Source organism: Herpailurus yagouaroundi, unplaced genomic scaffold (genome assembly GCF_014898765.1).
Source record: "Herpailurus yagouaroundi ecotype Mexico unplaced genomic scaffold, PumYag 205, whole genome shotgun sequence".
Lineage (NCBI taxonomy): Eukaryota > Metazoa > Chordata > Mammalia > Carnivora > Felidae > Herpailurus > Herpailurus yagouaroundi.
This window is the reverse complement of record NW_024412436.1, coordinates 14,772,897-14,789,763: the sequence shown is the minus strand read 5'-3', so window position 1 is coordinate 14,789,763 and position 16,867 is coordinate 14,772,897. Positions and strand designations below refer to the sequence as shown.

At 52.0% G+C, this 16,867-nt stretch overlaps 1 protein-coding gene across 3 annotated transcripts in view; it reads left to right on the top strand.

Annotated features, from left to right (window-relative positions):
* Positions 1-14,876, top strand: part of CNIH4 (cornichon family member 4) — a 15,479-nt gene extending 603 nt beyond the window's left edge. Inside the window, exons 2-5 of one of the 3 annotated variants that reach the window (XM_040451952.1) lie at positions 3,460-3,528; positions 6,653-6,765; positions 11,909-12,049; positions 14,249-14,876. In XM_040451952.1, the coding sequence (XP_040307886.1) occupies positions 3,460-3,528; positions 6,653-6,765; positions 11,909-12,049; positions 14,249-14,276 (351 nt within the window). In that variant the 3' untranslated portion in view covers positions 14,277-14,876. Of the gene's footprint in view, positions 1-3,459; positions 3,529-4,539; positions 5,348-5,394; positions 6,049-6,652; positions 6,766-11,908; positions 12,050-14,248 lie in introns of those variants that run through there. The other 2 variants (XM_040451955.1, XM_040451954.1) reach the window with 2 other exon arrangements.
* The last annotated feature ends 1,991 nt before the right edge of the window (positions 14,877-16,867 follow it).

The window sequence follows — 16,867 nt, the reverse complement described above, 5'->3', positions numbered from 1 at the left end:
CCCTGCGGGGGCCGTGGCGGCAAGCGGGCGTCGTGCGGACCGGGCTTGCGGGGCCCCTGCGGCGGCCGCCTTGGCGTCGGTGCCCGGCCGCGCCCGCACTTTGTGGTCGTGTGCTGTCGTCACGCGGTTTTCGGGGCCCCTGCCTGCGTGGATGTGGGACCCGCACCCGCCCGCAGGGAGCGTCCAGCCCCGGGCCAGTCAGAGGTCCTTAAACAGCGGGGAAGAATCCGCGCCAGGGTGCCCCTTGTCCTTCCTCGGGGATCACGGGGGCTGCTTCCTTTGTCATGTCTTCCTTTTGCTTTTCGTTTTAATGTTTATTTCTTGAGAGAGCGAGCGGGGGGAGGGGCAGAGAGGGAGAGAGGGGACCCCAAGCGGGCTCCTTGCCGTCAGCGCAGAGCCCTACGGGGCCTCCACCCCACACAGCCCGTGAGATCGTGGCCTGAGCCACCATCGAGAGTCGGAAGCCCCCTCGGGTTGCTTTCTGAGCGAATCAAACTTTCTTTTCTCCAGAGCACCCTGGCTTGGGGATAGGCGTGGCGTGGGTTTTCGGTGTGACCTCGAACTTTGTTAGGGACAGGCAGCCTGATCTGCAGGGAATGGACACAGTTTGCAGTGAGGACCCCAGTGCTCAGCCAGAGGCTCGCTGTGCGCAGTGTTGCACCTGCCTCAGTCTGTTCTGGGTGAAGTGGGAAGTGTTTACTTCCCAGGAAGGGGCGTGTGTGTGTGTGTGTGTGTGTGTGTGTGTGTGTGTGTGTGTAGTGAGAACACACGTTCGGCACCCAGCACAGTGCCCGCCCCTTGGCCACTGGGCTCTGCCCCACCCCAGCCCAGTTCAGCTGCAGTTTTTTCTTTAACAGATGAATTCTAACGAGAACTTCAGGTTGTTTGTTTTTGCTTTGAAGATTTTTATTTTTTATTAAAAAAAAATTTTTTTAATGTTTATTCAGACAGCATAAGTGGGGCGGGGGGGGGGGGGGGCAGGGAGAGGGAGACACAGAATCCAAAACAGGCTCCAGTCTCGAGCTGTCAGCACAGAGCCCGGCGCGGGGCTCGAACACACAAACTGAGCCAAAGTCAGGTGCTTGACGGACTGAGCCACCCCAGCACCCCTCAAGATTTTATTTTTAAGTAATGTCTGCACCCAACAGGGGGCTCAAATTCATGACCCCGGGCTCAAGAGTTGCAGGCTCCACCGACTGAGCCAGCCAGGCACCCAAGAACCTCCAGTTTTATTAGGCTTGGTGAAATGACTGAAAGAGCAGGATTACTGGCCTAAATTTTGGTGACCTATGTCCCTCTTATGACATAAAGAACTGGGACTTAACAGAGAAAGAAAACCTGGGTTTCTGGTTTTGATGTTTGGAAAGCTAGGCTCGATTTAAAATAGCCTTGGCTTCCAGCAAATTGTGTACAAAGGAAAGTGTTAGGTAGACATTAAGGTGCGTGTGGGGTGTGTTTCGCTGGGATTCAGCACGTTGCTGGCATTTTGGATAGTTGCCTGAGCTTCCTTCTGGAGGTAGAGATGGTCCGGGTAGAAGTTCTGTAGGGATGGGAGTTTCCTGGACTTCGAACCCCGAAGAAAGCCTGTGCCGAAGGGGAGGGGTGGGTGTTCAGAGTCAGACAAGAGCAAAGGTGCAGAGACAGGCATGTTTATGGCATTCCTGGGTGATGGGGTCAAGGCATAGAGCATCCGGAGCACACGGTTGATTTTGGCCGGAGAAGGTCAAGGTTGGAAAGGCTGGATTAGATCAAACTTTGAAAGGTTTGCCTGTGAAGGTGGGGACAACTTGAGCTTTCAAGTCTATCCTCGAGGCAGTAGGGAGCCATGGAATGTTCTTGACATTAACAAATGGCGTGTTAGGAAGATGAGTCTGTAGAGTGGGTTGGAAAGAGGAAAGACTGGAAGGTAAGAAACCATTGGGGAATGGGCTTGTGTGGGTTTGAAACAGGGTTCAAACCGTGGGCCGGTGGAAGGCAGGATTCTCGGGCACAGCGGGCCGGTGAAGGCTGCTTGTGGGGTGTGAGCACGAAGGCAGCGATGACCCCCCGGGGTTTGAGCCTGGACAAGTGATGCTTGTGTCGGCGACAGGAACGAAACCCGCGTGGACGTGGAACAATTTGTGGAGACGGTGACGAGTTTGACTTTCGTTGTGTCGAGGTGATGGGGGAATACCCGTACAGAAATGTTTAGAATTTGGGTGAGAACACTTGCTTTCACTTGTGTTATTGGACGTTTCCAAACATTACAGTGGAGAGCGTAGCGCGATCAACCCGCGTGTCTGTCGCCTGCCGACAGTGATCTTCAGCGTTTTGTTGTTTTCCTTTCTGCTTTGTCCCAGCTATTGGGGGGCAGGGGGTGGGGGTGGAGAATTTACTTGACAGTAGCTTCCAGGCCTTGTATCGTTCAGTTGAGGCCGTTTCCTTCTGTGTCTGTCCTCACACTTTTGTGAGTTTATACTCTATGCTAAAACTCACTCTTTGCTTAATTCTACTAGAACGTGTGCTTACTGTGCAAAGTTTGCGAGAGAAAAATACTAGGAAAACAAATCCTCTATGAGGAGCCATAACCACTGCTCACCTGTGACCCCGCTGTATCCACAGTGTGTGTCCTGTTTCCTTTTCGCACATCTTGAGTCTTCGAAGACGTTTTGTGGGTCTGTCGTAAATCAACACTGTTTTTCTATTCAGGTTTTTCACATTTAAGTTGTTTTTATAGGTCTTATTTTCCGATTCTTATGGTCATTTACTTTTTTTTTTTTTTTCAACGTTTTTTATTTATTTTTGGGACAGAGAGAGACAGAGCATGAACGGGGAGGGGCAGAGAGAGAGGGAGACACAGAATCGGAAACAGGCTCCAGGCTCCGAGCCATCAGCCCAGAGCCCGACGCGGGGCTCGAACTCAGGGACCGCGAGATCGTGACCTGGCTGAAGTCGGACGCTTAACTGACTGCGCCACCCAGGCGCCCCACTTATGGTCATTTTCACTTTAGAGGAACTCAGATTGGATGTTCTGGTATGGGTCACTTGAGAATTGAGCATACTAAGATTCTTTTGTGAAAATAATTTGTTGAAGGAACATAAATGAGAAAATTGAGTTGTCTAATGAGTGAACTTTAAGGAAATAACTAAAATTTTTTCAAGGCAAATCTAATTCTGCACTACAGTTGGGTTTTGTTCCGAAACTTAAAAACACTTAGCTATAACAAAGAAAAAAGTCTTGTAGGGGCACCGGGGTGGCCTGGGTCATGATCTCACGGTTCATGAGTTCGAGCCCCACATCAGGCTCTGTGCTGACAGCTCGGAGCCTGGAGCCTGGAGCCTGCTAAGGAGTCTGTGTCTCCCTCTCTGTCTCTGCCCCTCCCCTGCTGACGCTCTCTCGTGCACGCGCTCTCTCAAAAACAATAAAACAAAAAGTTTAAAAAAAAAAAAAGTCTTGTAATTCCTTATCTTGATCCTCAGATAATTACATTGTCCGATTTAGAATGTGATTACATTAATGCTAGATCATGTTGCTCCAAATTAAACAAGGTAAGACATTTCCTTACTCTTTTTTTGTGTTTGAGGTTATTATAGATAACCAACATATGTATATTTGGTTTTGAAGTGCATGTTGTTTCCTACTCGTTGGAATGTTTGTAGAGCTACTGTGTTTCTGCAATATTTTAGATCGTGAAACTGTACTGGGAGACCCCACTTGAAATTTGTTGCTTTGCTCGGCTTCTACCTTGTCCCTGTGTCCGTAGGTACTTTAGGACGAAAAGGCTTGTTATGAGGATAATCGTTTTTGTCTTCTGTGTCGAAACCCAGTCTGTTTTGTTGCATAAAAGATGACCTTCTTTTCGTGGTTTGCTGAGAAATGGAATAAATTAGTTGATTTGTCTCGAGACCATTTTACCTTTAGTGCATGGTCAGAACTCTGTGTTGGCAAGGATGCTCTGAACCGCAGGGTTTGTCTGGATGTAGGGAAACCAGTTAGTCCTGATTCATTTTACGAGCTGAACAGACAGAAGACTTTCTGGATAAAAGTTCACGTCACAGCTCAGTAAATCCTGCGAGGTGCTCTCGGCTTCACCCGGAAGTCATTCCCGTGTGTTTTTTTCTCTTCTGCATCTGCTTCTATTTCTCTGGTCCATGAGGGAAAAATGTGACATTCAGACAATTAAAATTTCTGGCAAACTATATTCCTCCTCTTCTTTTTTTCTTTATTTTGAATTTTCCAGAATGTGGTTTCATACAGTGATAGACCTAGTCTTCGAAATAAAAGATTTTGTGTGTATTTATCTGCCAAACTGGAAGACTTTTTAAAAAAAATCGAGGCGTAATCAGCATTATATTACTTTCAGCCTTCTCATCTTTAGGAGAATGGTTATTTATTTTACCAGCTGGGTTGTATTTTTTTTTTTTTAATGATTATTTATGTTGAGGGAAAGAGCCTGTGCATGTGCACATGGGGGAGGGGCAGGGAGAGAGAGAATCCCAGGCAGGTCCATGCTCAGCACAGAGCCCGACACGGGGTTCCAGTCTCACAAGCTGTGAGATCATGACCTGAGCCGAAATCAAGAGTCCGGCGCCCAATGGACTGAGCCACCCGGGCGCCCCTCCCCTCTTTTTCTCTCTTCTCTTTCACCAGCTTTCACGCACTGGATAATTCATCTGCTGGATTCTCTGCCCGTTCTTTTTTAGAAGTTTTGTCCCTTTGGGTTTTTTTCTGCCTTTTGGTCTTAAGATTCCTTCTGCTTCATCTTCTGATTTCCTACGGACACGCCATTTACGGCAAGGTTTGCATTTCTGAGACCTTGTTCCCTTGCTCAGGTGTGAGTGTCCTGGCTCTCTGAGAATCTCGATTAGAGTAGTTTTGAAATTGCCTTCTGCTTCCTACATTATATCTGCTTCCTCCGAGCTCCTTTCCCTTTGTTTTCCCCTCGGGGGGGGGCTTCCTCAATTCCTGGTACACGGCCGTCTATCCGTGCTTAGGGCAAGGCACTCACAGACTCACGGAGGCGCCAGGCCGTGGGCCAGGCTGTGGGCCGACGTGTAGACAGGCCGCCTCACCGCGGGGTCATCGGCGTCCCCCTGGACTCGTGCTGGGGCACCCGAAAGGGCAGCTGTTCACACGTGTTCTGTCGCGTGCCGTTCAGTTACTCCCCAGGAGGACTTTCCGGGCCCCTGCCCGGTGCAGGTATTCAGAGAGCAAGTTAGGGGGAGGACACCTCGCTGAGGAGGGACGACCACGAAAACACAGGGCTTGGCTGAAAGGAAGGAAAGCAAGCAGAGGAAAGCGAAGTGTCGCTTCCTAAGACTCTTGCCTCTCGTTTGTGGCTGTAAAACAAAGTGACTGCCTCCCAAGGTAAGAAATCCAGTTTGGAAGCTACGCTGGGGGCTGGGGGCCGAGGGTGCGGCCGGTGGTAGCAGTAAAAGCGTTTCCAGCTCTGCGGGGGCCACGCCTGGTCTCCTTCCGGGCAGCGGCGTCCTGAGGTGCGTGGTGCAGGTGTGGGCATCCTCAGCCACGGTTTACAGATGCGAAAATCGTGGCTCCGAGAGGGAGAGTGACCTTTCCTGAGCCTGCGGAGCCAATCAGTAGGGGAGAGCGCAGGGATCCAGCTCCAGGTTTGTTTGACTTCTGCAGCTTACCCTTGTAAGCGTTGTGCTCAATTGGTTACACTTCAGAAACTCCATTTTGCGTCTTTAAAAGTTTGTTGATTGCCAGTTAGGTTTAAGGCCTAGCAAATCCCTTCTTTGTTTCCAAAAATAAAGGATCTAAAATGGAAATGCGAGAGACCTGGGCCCAGTGTGTTTGGACTTAGACTATTTTATTCTGCCAACTAAGTAGCTTTGCGACCTTGGGCAAATTACTTAACCTCTCTGAGTTTTGCCTTTCTCCTTTCTGCAAGAGGCAGTTTGTGTCTGCCCGTTACTGTTACTGTTAACTTCCACGGAAAGGAAAGTCTCTATTCGCAGGGGAGGAGGATTACTGGTGGAAGGAGGGCCTGCTGCCACAGCTGTTGGCGCATGAGCAGTAGAGTACTCCGTGGTGGGCAGCACGCGTAGGTAAGGGCCCGGGTGCCGTGGGGCCACTAGGCTGGGATTCCCGGATCCGGGTCCGTTGTCCTATTTGGTCAGCTCCTCGCTGTTACTGTGAGCTGTTAAAGTACGTGTGTGTGTGTGTGTGTGTGTGTGTGTGTGTGTGTGTGTGTGTGTGAGCAGGGTGGGGGGGGTTAGAAAGGATTTCCCTCATGGTTCGGGAGATTGGAGAATGTTTACGATTGATATTCTGATTTGCAAGGCAGTGTATATTTGGATATAAACCACCCCGGTTAGAGTGAGGGGCTTTGGCACAGACCTCGGAATAGCAGGTAAATGATGCTCCGTTTTTTCCCCAGTTGTCATTCATACACGCTTAGTGAATGAATCTGAACCTTTGCTGAGGATAAAACTTAATTGCAATTTAAGTGCATTATGTTTAAGCTGTGTGTGACGTGTTTGCACGGCGTGAGCATTGGCAGCGTATGCACATCTGGGTCATCCGAGTCTAAAAATAAATCTTGGAACACTAGCTTGTAAACGCTGCGTATCCACTGACTTAGCTTCAGATAACACGGACGTCCAGGAAGAACACAGCAGGGCGATGTAACGCCGTGTTCTTCCCTTGCAGTGGGTCATTCCCGAACTGATTGGCCACACCGTCGTCACCGTGTTAATGCTCATCTCATTGCACTGGTTCATCTTCCTTCTCAACCTGCCCGTTGCCACTTGGAATATATATCGGTGAGTATAGTTTAGTTTGTTTACTGATGCTTCGTGTCCTGGCATTTAAAGGAAAATTTAAAAAAATGTTTTAATGCTTTTTTTCTGCAATAAAATACGTGCCAGTCACGAAATAACTGACAGCCGAATGCCATGTGAAGTCAGCATAAATTCCTGTTTACTTTGGCAATAGCAGTTTGCATCGTCCAGTCTTAGAGTCAGAACACGAATTTACACGCATAAATTTTAACAATTTGTAATGTTCAGTTGCGATGTCTAAGGACGTGTGTGTTTTCCATAAGAATGGTCAGTAGTCTAAGAATATAAGATTCTTGTTACTTATGTTATAGATTTTAATTAGAATATACTGGGAATGCTTCAGAGAGAATTTCACTTTAGTTTTTAATTTATCTTTGTACTCTAATTTTGTTTTAAGTTTATTTATTTTGACAGAGAGAGAGAGAGAGAGAGAGAGAGAGGGAGAGAATACCAAGCAGTCTCCACTCTGTCAGTGCCGAGCCCCACATGGGGCTCGATCTCACCAACTGTGAGATCAGGACCTGAGCTGAAATCAAGAGTCAGACGCGCTCAGCTGAGCTGCTCAGGCGCCCCTAGGATTTCACTTTAAAGCCTGCAGAGTAGATCACATCAGAATTCTAACTTAACGCATTCAGGAGGTGTTTCAGGCCCCGCTCGGTGGACACACCCTGGATGCGCTGTTATTGTCGTGGGGCAGTTATACGGGATGCATTTTCTTGTGAAGGTCTGTGGGGGGATGGGATTGCTTTTATTGTGCCTTGCTGCTCTGCTAGATTTTTAGGTTTTGGTTTTATTTTTATCTAGTTTTTTGAGGTGTCATCATTCATCATATTTTTACATGTGAGTTTTTATTTTTATTTTTTAAAGTTGATTAATTTTTTAAAAGTTTGTTTATTTTTAGTAATCTCCATACCCAATGTGAGGCTCGAACTCAGGACCTCGAGATCATGAGTCACGTGCTTTTCTGATAGAGGCAGCCAGGAGTCCCATAAATGTGATTTTAAAGTGCAGTTAGAGGGGCGCTTGGGTGGCTCAGTGGGTTGGGCGTCTGACTTCAGCTCAGGTCATGATCTCGAGGTTTATGGATTCGAGCCCCACACTGGGCTCTGTCCTGACAGCTTGGAGCCTGGAGCCTGCTTTGGATTCTGTGTCTCCTGTCTCTCTCTGCTTCTCTCCTGCTCACATTCTGTCTCTCTCTCTCTCTCTCTCTCTCTCTCTCTCTCAAAAATAAACATTAAAAAACAGTAAATAAATAAATATGAAAAATAAAGTGTAGTTGGAATCAGAAGGATGGGGTACCGCCAGCTCAGAAGCGCATGTGACTCTTAAGGTCCTTAGTTCGAGTCCTGTGTTGGGTGTAGAGATTATTTAAATAAGACCTAAAGAAAAGAAGAAGGATAGAGAAAAGAATAAGGGAGGGTGGGAGGAGGTGATAGCACACAGAAGGCCGTGAGGAGGAGGAAGTGAGCAGATTTGGGGGATGAATTTAAAAAGATCGTGAGACTAGGACCTGAGCCACGGAAGGGATTTTAAATCTCTGGACCCCTTTTCCAGAGGGAAACCAATACTTTTTAAGTTTCTCAGTGTCCTTGCATGGTCATCCCAGAGTCCAGCACCCTGACCTGAGCTCAGCCAGAGCACGGGCCCCTGCCCCAGTTGGCAAGGTGCCGTCCCACGCAGACTTTGAGCATGGCTCAGTATCCCTGTGATCAGGAACAGGAATTTGGGAGGGAGAGCCGGAATCCTGAGACTGTAGCTCAGTGACTTCCCGAGCCCGCGCCGTCATTCGTCTGTGACAGCAGAGAGTGCCAGAGGAAGGGAGGCGGGCTCCATGCGGCCTCTTCGTGCGTGGTACCAAGTATGGTGGAAGGTTCTAGCGGGTTTACTGGGGGGGGGGGGGGGGGGGAACAGAAAAGTTCCACAGATTCTGTTTCCCGTCATCACAAAGATCACGTGGGTTTATCGCCCTGGTAATTTATTCCCCCAGTGACAGTTTGGCTGGCTGTTCCCAAATTTACCTGCTACTTAAAAAGGTTTAAAAAAAAAAAGTCAACAGACGGACCCTTTCCTCTTTGCAGACATCTGCACTTCCTGCTTTTGCGGGCCCAGACCTGTGTGAGACGGGCTCTGCCCGCAGGCCAAGAGGCAAACGCTGAGTGACTAAATAGGCAGCTGGCTTCAGTACGAGGCTGGCTGGGGCACCCGACACCCGACGGGTGGCGGGGAGGCCCCCCGCTGGGACCTTCGCAGGAGGCGTGTCTGCGCAGAGCCCACACCCGGGAAGGTGTGACAGACGGGAGGGGGAAGGACTTCTCCAGGGTGTGCGGACAAGGGAGCGCTGGGGGGCTGGAGGCAGACGCACCAGGCGTAAGGGCCGGCAGGCTGCAGGCGCGGACGAGGGAGCCGGAACAGCTGCTGATGCGGTCAGGGCCACCCAGAACCGCGCGCACCGGCCCACGGGGCCCGTGTATCAGCACGCGCGCTGGTGGCAGGACGTTCACCCGCTGCGGGTTCTCTGTTCAGGATCTTTCTAGTATGTTCATACGCGTAAGCAGCCGGCACCAGTCTGTTCTAGAACATGCTCCTCACCCCAGAAGGAAGCCCTATACCCATTAGCAGTCTCTCCTCCCCTCCCCTCCCCTACCCTACACTCCACCCCCCCCCCCCTTCCTCCCCCCTCCCCCCCCCTCCCCTCCCCTCCCCTCCCCTCCCCTGGCCCCGAGCAATCAGTTTACCTTCTGTCTCTCATAAGATAACCTATTCTGTGCAGACCTGTCAGACAGGAGAGATCAGTATATGCTCTTTTGTGACTGGTTTTGTCACTCGGCACCGTTTTCCAGGCTCATCCGTGTGGCGGGTACCGTGTTCATTCCCTTTAGTTGCCGAATCCTGTTCCACTGTGTGGACAGCCTGCGTTTTGTTTATGCAGCAGATGGGCATTTCCGTTGCTTGTACTTTCCGGCTGTTACGAACAATTGCCCTGTGAACATTCACGTGCGTGTTTTTGTGCGGACACACGTTTTCTTTTCCTAGGAGTGGATTTGCTGGCTCGTGTGGTAACTTTACATTGAACTTTTTGAGGAGCTGCCTGGGGTTCAAAAGCAGCCGCGCCATTTTGCGTTCCCATCAGCTGTGTGTGCGGGTTCCTGTTTCTCCACATCCTCGCCAACACCTCTTGTTGTGTGTCTTTCTTTTCTTTAATTTAAGTAACGTCTACCCCCGCGGTCGTGACCGCCAGATCGTGGATCGCACGCCCTTCCGACTGAGCCCGCCCGGCGCCCCTGTGACTTTTCGTTTGAGCCATCCCATTGGGCGTGGTGTTTCACTGTGGTTCTGACCCCATTTCTCTGGTGACTAACGACCTGGGTACCTTCGAATGTGCTTCGTAGCCATTTGTGCATCTTGTGCGCTCTGTATGCTTTTGAGCAGCTAAGCTGATGAAGGAAGTGGTCTTTGGGAAGATTTCCCGGGAACATCGGGTGGTAAGGACCTGCTGGTGGGGAAGCGCCAGGAGGCAGGGGTGGGACCGGAGGGCGGGGGCAGGGCTGTGACGCGGACGTGCAGAGGTCACCCCCGTGTGAGCGGGACTCGGAGGGGAGGGCGGACGGAGAAGGAGTCTGACCGCCTGTCGGTGACAGATAAGGGCCGGGGCAGTCAGGACCTGCGGGAGAGGGCTCTGAGACGGAGCGGAGTCGCTCAGCTCTCGGTTACTCAGGGGCGGCAGGATTGGGGAATGGGGCGGGGGGGGGGGGGGTGGTTAAGTTTGTGGAACTCGGGGGCATTTGCATCTCACGGACGTCCATGTGAGAACTGCGTGTGGTAGGAAGGGACCGGCACGTGCGAGGTTAGGGCACGTACTTGCACCTGTAGTCCCGAGGGGTGTTGAAGCGGGTGGACGCTCCCCGAGTAAGCCGGCTCCTCGGCTGTAAAGGGGGTCGTGTGGGGGAGCACCTGGTGCACGCGCAGTGATGGGAAGGAAGTGGGAAAGCCTGAGGGCTTCCCCGGCCTGTTAAACCAGGGCCTTCAGACTTTTTTAAATTGGGAGTCCCTCCCGAGTCTGGGAACATTGGGTTGAACTGGTCTGGCGTCGGAACGCAGAGCGGGCTCGCGGTGCCCTCCCTTGCTTTGGCTTGTGGCCCTTGCTCCCGTCCCCACAACTGCTGCGCCTCCACCGCTCCGCAGAGGGCATTTCTGACTTGTCGGGATATGATCGCTTAATAATACCGTGCACTCAGCCTGCGTTGTTAACAGTTCCATAAAGTTAGACGTTACGTGCCGTGTCTGAACTATTTACTGTCTGAACTGAAGAGGGGTTTTGTTTTTTCGGGGTAGCACTTACTCTAGATCATTTCCCTTCTGTCTCCTCTAAATTGGGTCTGTAAACCGGCACCATTCACAGACCGTGCGGATGGAGGCGTGTCATCCTCGGATCAGGAGCCTCCCTCCTTTGTGACATGGGAATAACTGAGACTACTCCTCCCCGTAAAGGTGTTGTGGGACGAATTGTATTAATTACTTTAGAACTTTCTAGATAAACAAGTTTCTGAGAACTTGATAAAATTGGTTTGGTTTTGGAGTCCCCTTCGCTGTGTCTGCTGGGAAACGGCTGTAGGTATGACCGGTTTAGAAGTTTTCTACAGGTGGGTAAAAGGGTCTCAAAGCATAAAATACCCTTCTCTAGAGTGTTACCAGATTTGTTTAGAGGGCCGAAAATTAACAAGCGTTGTATCTTTCAGAGGAAAACCACATGGTGGCCAATGACATCATCATACTCAGTCCGTCCGTGTCGGGTCTGAATTTTAGGTTGCTGTGATTCGTCACTTTTATTTTTTTATGTTTTTGAGAGAGCGCGAGAGAGAGCGAGCGCGCACGAGCAGGGGAGAGGCAGGGAGAGAGAGGGAGACACAGAATTCAAAGCAGGCTCCGGGCTCTGAGCTGTCAGCACAGGGCCTGACGTGGGGCTTGAACTCATGAACTGCGAGATCATGGCCTGAGCTGCAGCTTAACCAAGTGAGCCACCCAGGCGCCCCTGTGATTGGTCACTTTTAAAGGCTGGTTGTTGTTGGCTACTTACTTTGAATATTTGTGCTGATGATTGGATTTCCTTTTATCGCGTGTGCATCAGGTTCATTATGGTGCCGAGTGGTAACATGGGAGTGTTCGACCCGACAGAGATCCACAATCGGGGTCAGCTGAAGTCGCACATGAAGGAAGCCATGATCAAGCTTGGTTTCCACTTGCTCTGTTTTTTCATGTATCTTTACAGGTGAGTTCACGGCCCCCTGGCGTTGCCCTGCACGGACGTCTGCTCGCGGTGGGGGGCTGTGGGTTCTGCGGCAACGCTGCGGAGCCTCGGGGGACCCTGTGGAATTCTCCCGGCCTAGACTTGTGTGTCATCGGATCAGCGATCTGTGTGACCTGCCGTAGGTACTCGGGATGTTAGTCGCTCCGTGGCTGCGGAGGCTGTCCCCGGCTCCCAGGGACCGGCCGCCTCGGGTCTCCGGGGGATGTGGTGAGGACGTAGGCGTGCGCTGCCTCGCCACGTGCCAGGCAGCCTGTCCCCGTAAAACCGCGTCCGCCTTCCAGTCGTAGCGGATGGGGAGTGACGGGTACCAGCAAGGACTGGCCCCCAGACGCGGGAAGCCTCGTGCAGTCCTGTCTGAACCTTAAATTGTGTTTTAGGGAGAAACATGCCACCTTTTCCCTTATCTGTCGCCAGGCCAAGGAGTCGAGCGAAGAAGAGAAAAAAATTGTGTGTATGATTCGATTAAACCTTTAGGAGACTAGAAGTCAGCCTTAACCTTTCTTATGCAGGCTTAACGAGATCATTCCTATTTTTCTTCCCAGGTAAACTTTAATTTTTCACACAGGCATGAGGACTGTTAGAAAGAACTTGTGTTGGCCTAAATTTTTGTCACTCAGAGGGTTCCGATATTTAGAAACTGCATAGGGATGGCAGGTTTTTTCTTTAAGTTCATTTTGAGAGACTGAGTGTGAGCAGGGGAGGGGTAGAGAGCATCCCCAGCAGGGTCCGTGCTGCCGGCACAGAGCCTGACGTGGGGCTCGAACCTGTCAACCAGGAGATCATGACATGAGCCAAAATTAAAACTCAGATGCTGAATAGACTGAGCCACCCAGGCGCCCCTTTAATAATTTATTTTTAACGTTTACTTATTTTTGAGAGAGCCAGCGTGTGAGCAAGGGAGGGGCAGAGAGAGGGGGGCAGAGGCCGACAGCACAGAGCCTGACGTGGGGCTCGAACTCATCAACCATGAAATCGTGACCTGAGCCGAAATCAGATGCTCAACCGACTGAGTCCCCCAGCTGCCCCTTGTCAGGTTTCTAACGCGGGGATTTCACGCGGCTTCTGTCTGGAATCGCCTGCCGCGTGGGGGACACTCACATCCGTCCGTGTTTCTTACACAGAATGAAAGGGAGAAATGCCTGTATTCTTCAGATAGTGATGGGGTCGATGCTCTTGGTGTTCTGCTTGGGTGCTGGGCTCGTGCAGTCTGGGGGCGACCACTTACCGTGTGACCCGGGGCTGCTTCTTAACCTCTCTATGCCTCAGTTTCTTTGTCTGAAAATGGGACGGTATCTAATGCCTGCCTCGTTGGATTATGATCCGGACTAAATGAGATAATGCATGTAAAGCATGTAGGTTTGTGCTGACTGGCGGTAAACTCTCAGAATCTTTCACGGGGATTAGCCGCTCCCGTGAATCTGTGCTGCACGTGGGCTGCACTTGGTTTGGTTAAATTTGGGCAACGGATCACTGCATTAGTCACGTGTGAGGGGATTTCTGTGAAGTCTGGGCATCTAAGCAGGGAAAAAAATGATGGTAGTTCCGTTGCTGCTGTTAACTGTGGTGGTTTTAGCAGAGCGTTTACTGAGCGACCGCTGAGTGTCAGACGCCGTCGGGCTGCGCGGGCGGCGCCCAGGAACAGCCCGGAGCCCTGCGTGGAAGCGAGGGTCCTGCCCGGTGCACCGGCGGGCTGCAGTTGGCATGTGCAGAGAATTAAAGTCTTGTTTGGTTTTCTGTGTTTGCTCCAAACCGTAGCCCAACGTTGGTTTCAGGTTGTACTCCCACCCCCACCCCAGTTATTTTTTTCTAAATGAAAAAAATTAAGGCTTTGAGAGGCCCTGATTACACGTTTTTTTAAAGTTTATTTAGAGAGAGAGCAAGCACGGGCAGGGGAGGGGAAGAGAAGGAGAGAGAGAATCCTAAGCAGGCTCGCACTGTCGGCACAGAGCCCCACTCGGGGCTCGATCTCACGACCTGAGCTGAAATCAAGAGTCAGAAGCTCAGCTGACTGAGCTCCCCAGGCGCCCCTGGACATTCTTTCTTTTACGTGTAAACGATGGTCTGTTCCTTGCTGAGCCTCAGACGGCAGCGTGGCCGGACCGGGCTGTGCAGGAACGCCGCTGAGGAGACGTCGGTAACACCGATCTCTTCTCCCCGCAGTATGATCTTGGCTCTGATAAACGACTGAGGCTGCGGGCGCCGCGTCCGGAGCCGGCCCACACCACCGTGCGTCGTCGGGGAGCCAGAGACCACGTGGATCATCCTGAGAACCGTGACCATAGCAGTATATTTTTTCGTCTTTGAACAAAATAAAATATTTTTGCTGTATTTTTACCATATAAAGTATTTAAAAAACACGAATTGAGTTCTTGTAGATTTCTGGTTCTCCACGTCAGCCTGAACCCCAACGTGTGGTTTTCATCGTCTGTATGTCGAGGACTGGCATTTGTACGTAGTGACGGCACGGCCGCCCCAGCCTTGCCCGCTGCAGAAACACAGGGAAACCTGTGGACAGCAGAAAAGGCAGAGTGCAGAGCGCCGCTGGCCACCCAGGCAGAGGAGGAAAGTGTTGCCCTTTGGCCTCTGTCGAGGCAGCTTCGCTACGTTCAGTGTGGTTTAAAGGTTTATGGGACTGTTGGCTGAGTTTTCTCACAAGAACGTTAACAGAAAGTGACATTTCAAAAAATACGTATTTCTTTGCAGAATCTGTGAAACCTTATAAGCCATTTGCCCAGGTACAGTGTAATTCCCGCTTCTAGAAAGGAAAATAAATCAAAAAAGCAAAATATTATCAAGCATTTTCATTTAAAGCCATGGCCTCCAAACTCCGCCTCAAACCCATTCGACCGCACTGGCTCCAGCCGGGTCTTGCTTTCGTGTTCTAGCCGATCTCGCTGCATTTGGTTCCCGGGGTTAATGGGTTTGGGGCAGTGATTTGGTACAAGATGCTCATCAGATTAGAGCAGGAACGGCGGGTCATCGAGGGACCTTGGAGCCCGTCACCGCCCTGCCTGGGGCCCCGCTACCGCGCCGATGACCAATGCGTGATGTGGGAGACCTGGACGAGCCGCCCCTGCGGTTGGTGGGAGCCCCGGGGAACACTCACCTCTCCGGCTCCGCTGGGTGAAGTGAGCCAGGCCATTTCTGTCATTCCTGTCTGGCACCCTAACGCCACTCTCTGAAGCTCTGGCCGTGGCAGAGCCCGAGGGGTAAACCCTCTACGTGGCGTCCGCAGTTGACGGGTGAGGAGAGGTGCTCTGCCAGCCTCACGGGCCCCGACAGGCTCTCCCTGCGAGTATTTGTGTCTGTGCCGGCAGAGAGCCGAGAACCTGTGACTGAAAAGGTACTTTTCTTACCTTTTCCTCTGGAGGCACCTGGCTGTTTGAGAAGAAACCTGGTTCTCTGCCTTCCTCTCTCATCTCCCGTGGCTCTTGGTGTCCCCTCGAGCTCTGAAAGCGGTGAAGCTGCGGGAGAGCACGGGCCCTCAGAGCCCAGAGACGACGGGACACCCTGGGAAGCTGGCAGGTGCTGGGGGCTGTGGCCAGAGTGGTTTCCTTTCTCCCACGAGCCTTCGGAGCCAGGCAGGAGCCCGTGCGCCCTTCCTCCTGACACGCTCGCCGTGGCTACAACTGCACAGCCGCCCGTCATGTGTGGCTTGCGTGCGGCAGGGCCGGCGGTGACCAGTGTGGGCGTGTATTTTTAGGGGGGTCTTCCCCAGGTGACGGCGAGGGGCAAGCACCGGCTCTCAAAGCTGGGCGACGTGCTCAGGTCCGTCACCTGTGTTCCCTGGAGGGGACCCACGTCGCTGCTGCTAGAGGTGACCTCGGAGCCCCGAGGTTGGCCGAGGCCACTCCTTCCCCGTCCGTTGGCGAAGGCATAGACCCGGGGCCCCCGCTGATTGCCGAGGAAGCCGGACCAGATGTAGCTGGGGCCCCTGGCGAGAGGACACACGTGCACCCCTGTGCGTCCTCGCTCTCCAGGCGCTCTTCCAGCAGGAAGGCCCGATGGAGCGGTGCCACCCAGCCCCACTGGGTTCGAGGCCGGATTGGAGGCCGTGAAACCCGAAGCCGGGGTGGCGGAGTGGGCCGGGCCGGGTGTGACCATCCCCGAACGTGAGTAACGCTGTCCTGGTTGTGCAGGAACTGGCAACGCGCTGGAGGAGGGGTCTGAAGCCCTGTGGGTACCGCCTAGGCACCCACCACCGGCCGCGTGTACTTTGGACCAAGAGTCTGCTGCGTGGCTAACAGAGGGACACATTCTGGCGAGGGGATGCTCATTCAGCTAGGCCTTTCTGGCTTCCGGGGCAAAGCCTTGTGGTTTTTGGCTATAATTTCTGTGCGAATTCTGAAGGTGGCAAGTAATCAACTTGTTTTTTTGTTTTTTTGTTTTTAACATTTATTTATTTTTTTGGGACAGAGAGAGACAGAGCATGAACGGGGGAGGGGCAGAGAGAGAGGGAGACACAGAATCGGAAATAGGCTCCAGGCTCTGAGCCATCAGCCCAGAGCCCGACGCGGGGCTCGAACTCCCGGACTGCGAGATCGTGACCTGGCTGAAGTCGGCCGCTTAACGGACTGCGCCACCCAGGCGCCCCTAATCAACTTGTTTTTAATTAAATCTGTATTCTCTTTGGTTGGCCCTGACTGATCTGAATTCCCAGATGAGGGTCACCCAAAGCTGAAGGGCAGTGGGAACCGCGGCCGTCCCGTCCAGACTGCAGGGGTCTCAGAGGTAACTCGGCTCTGAGTCAGCCGCTCTTTCAATTCCTTGACAAAGGCT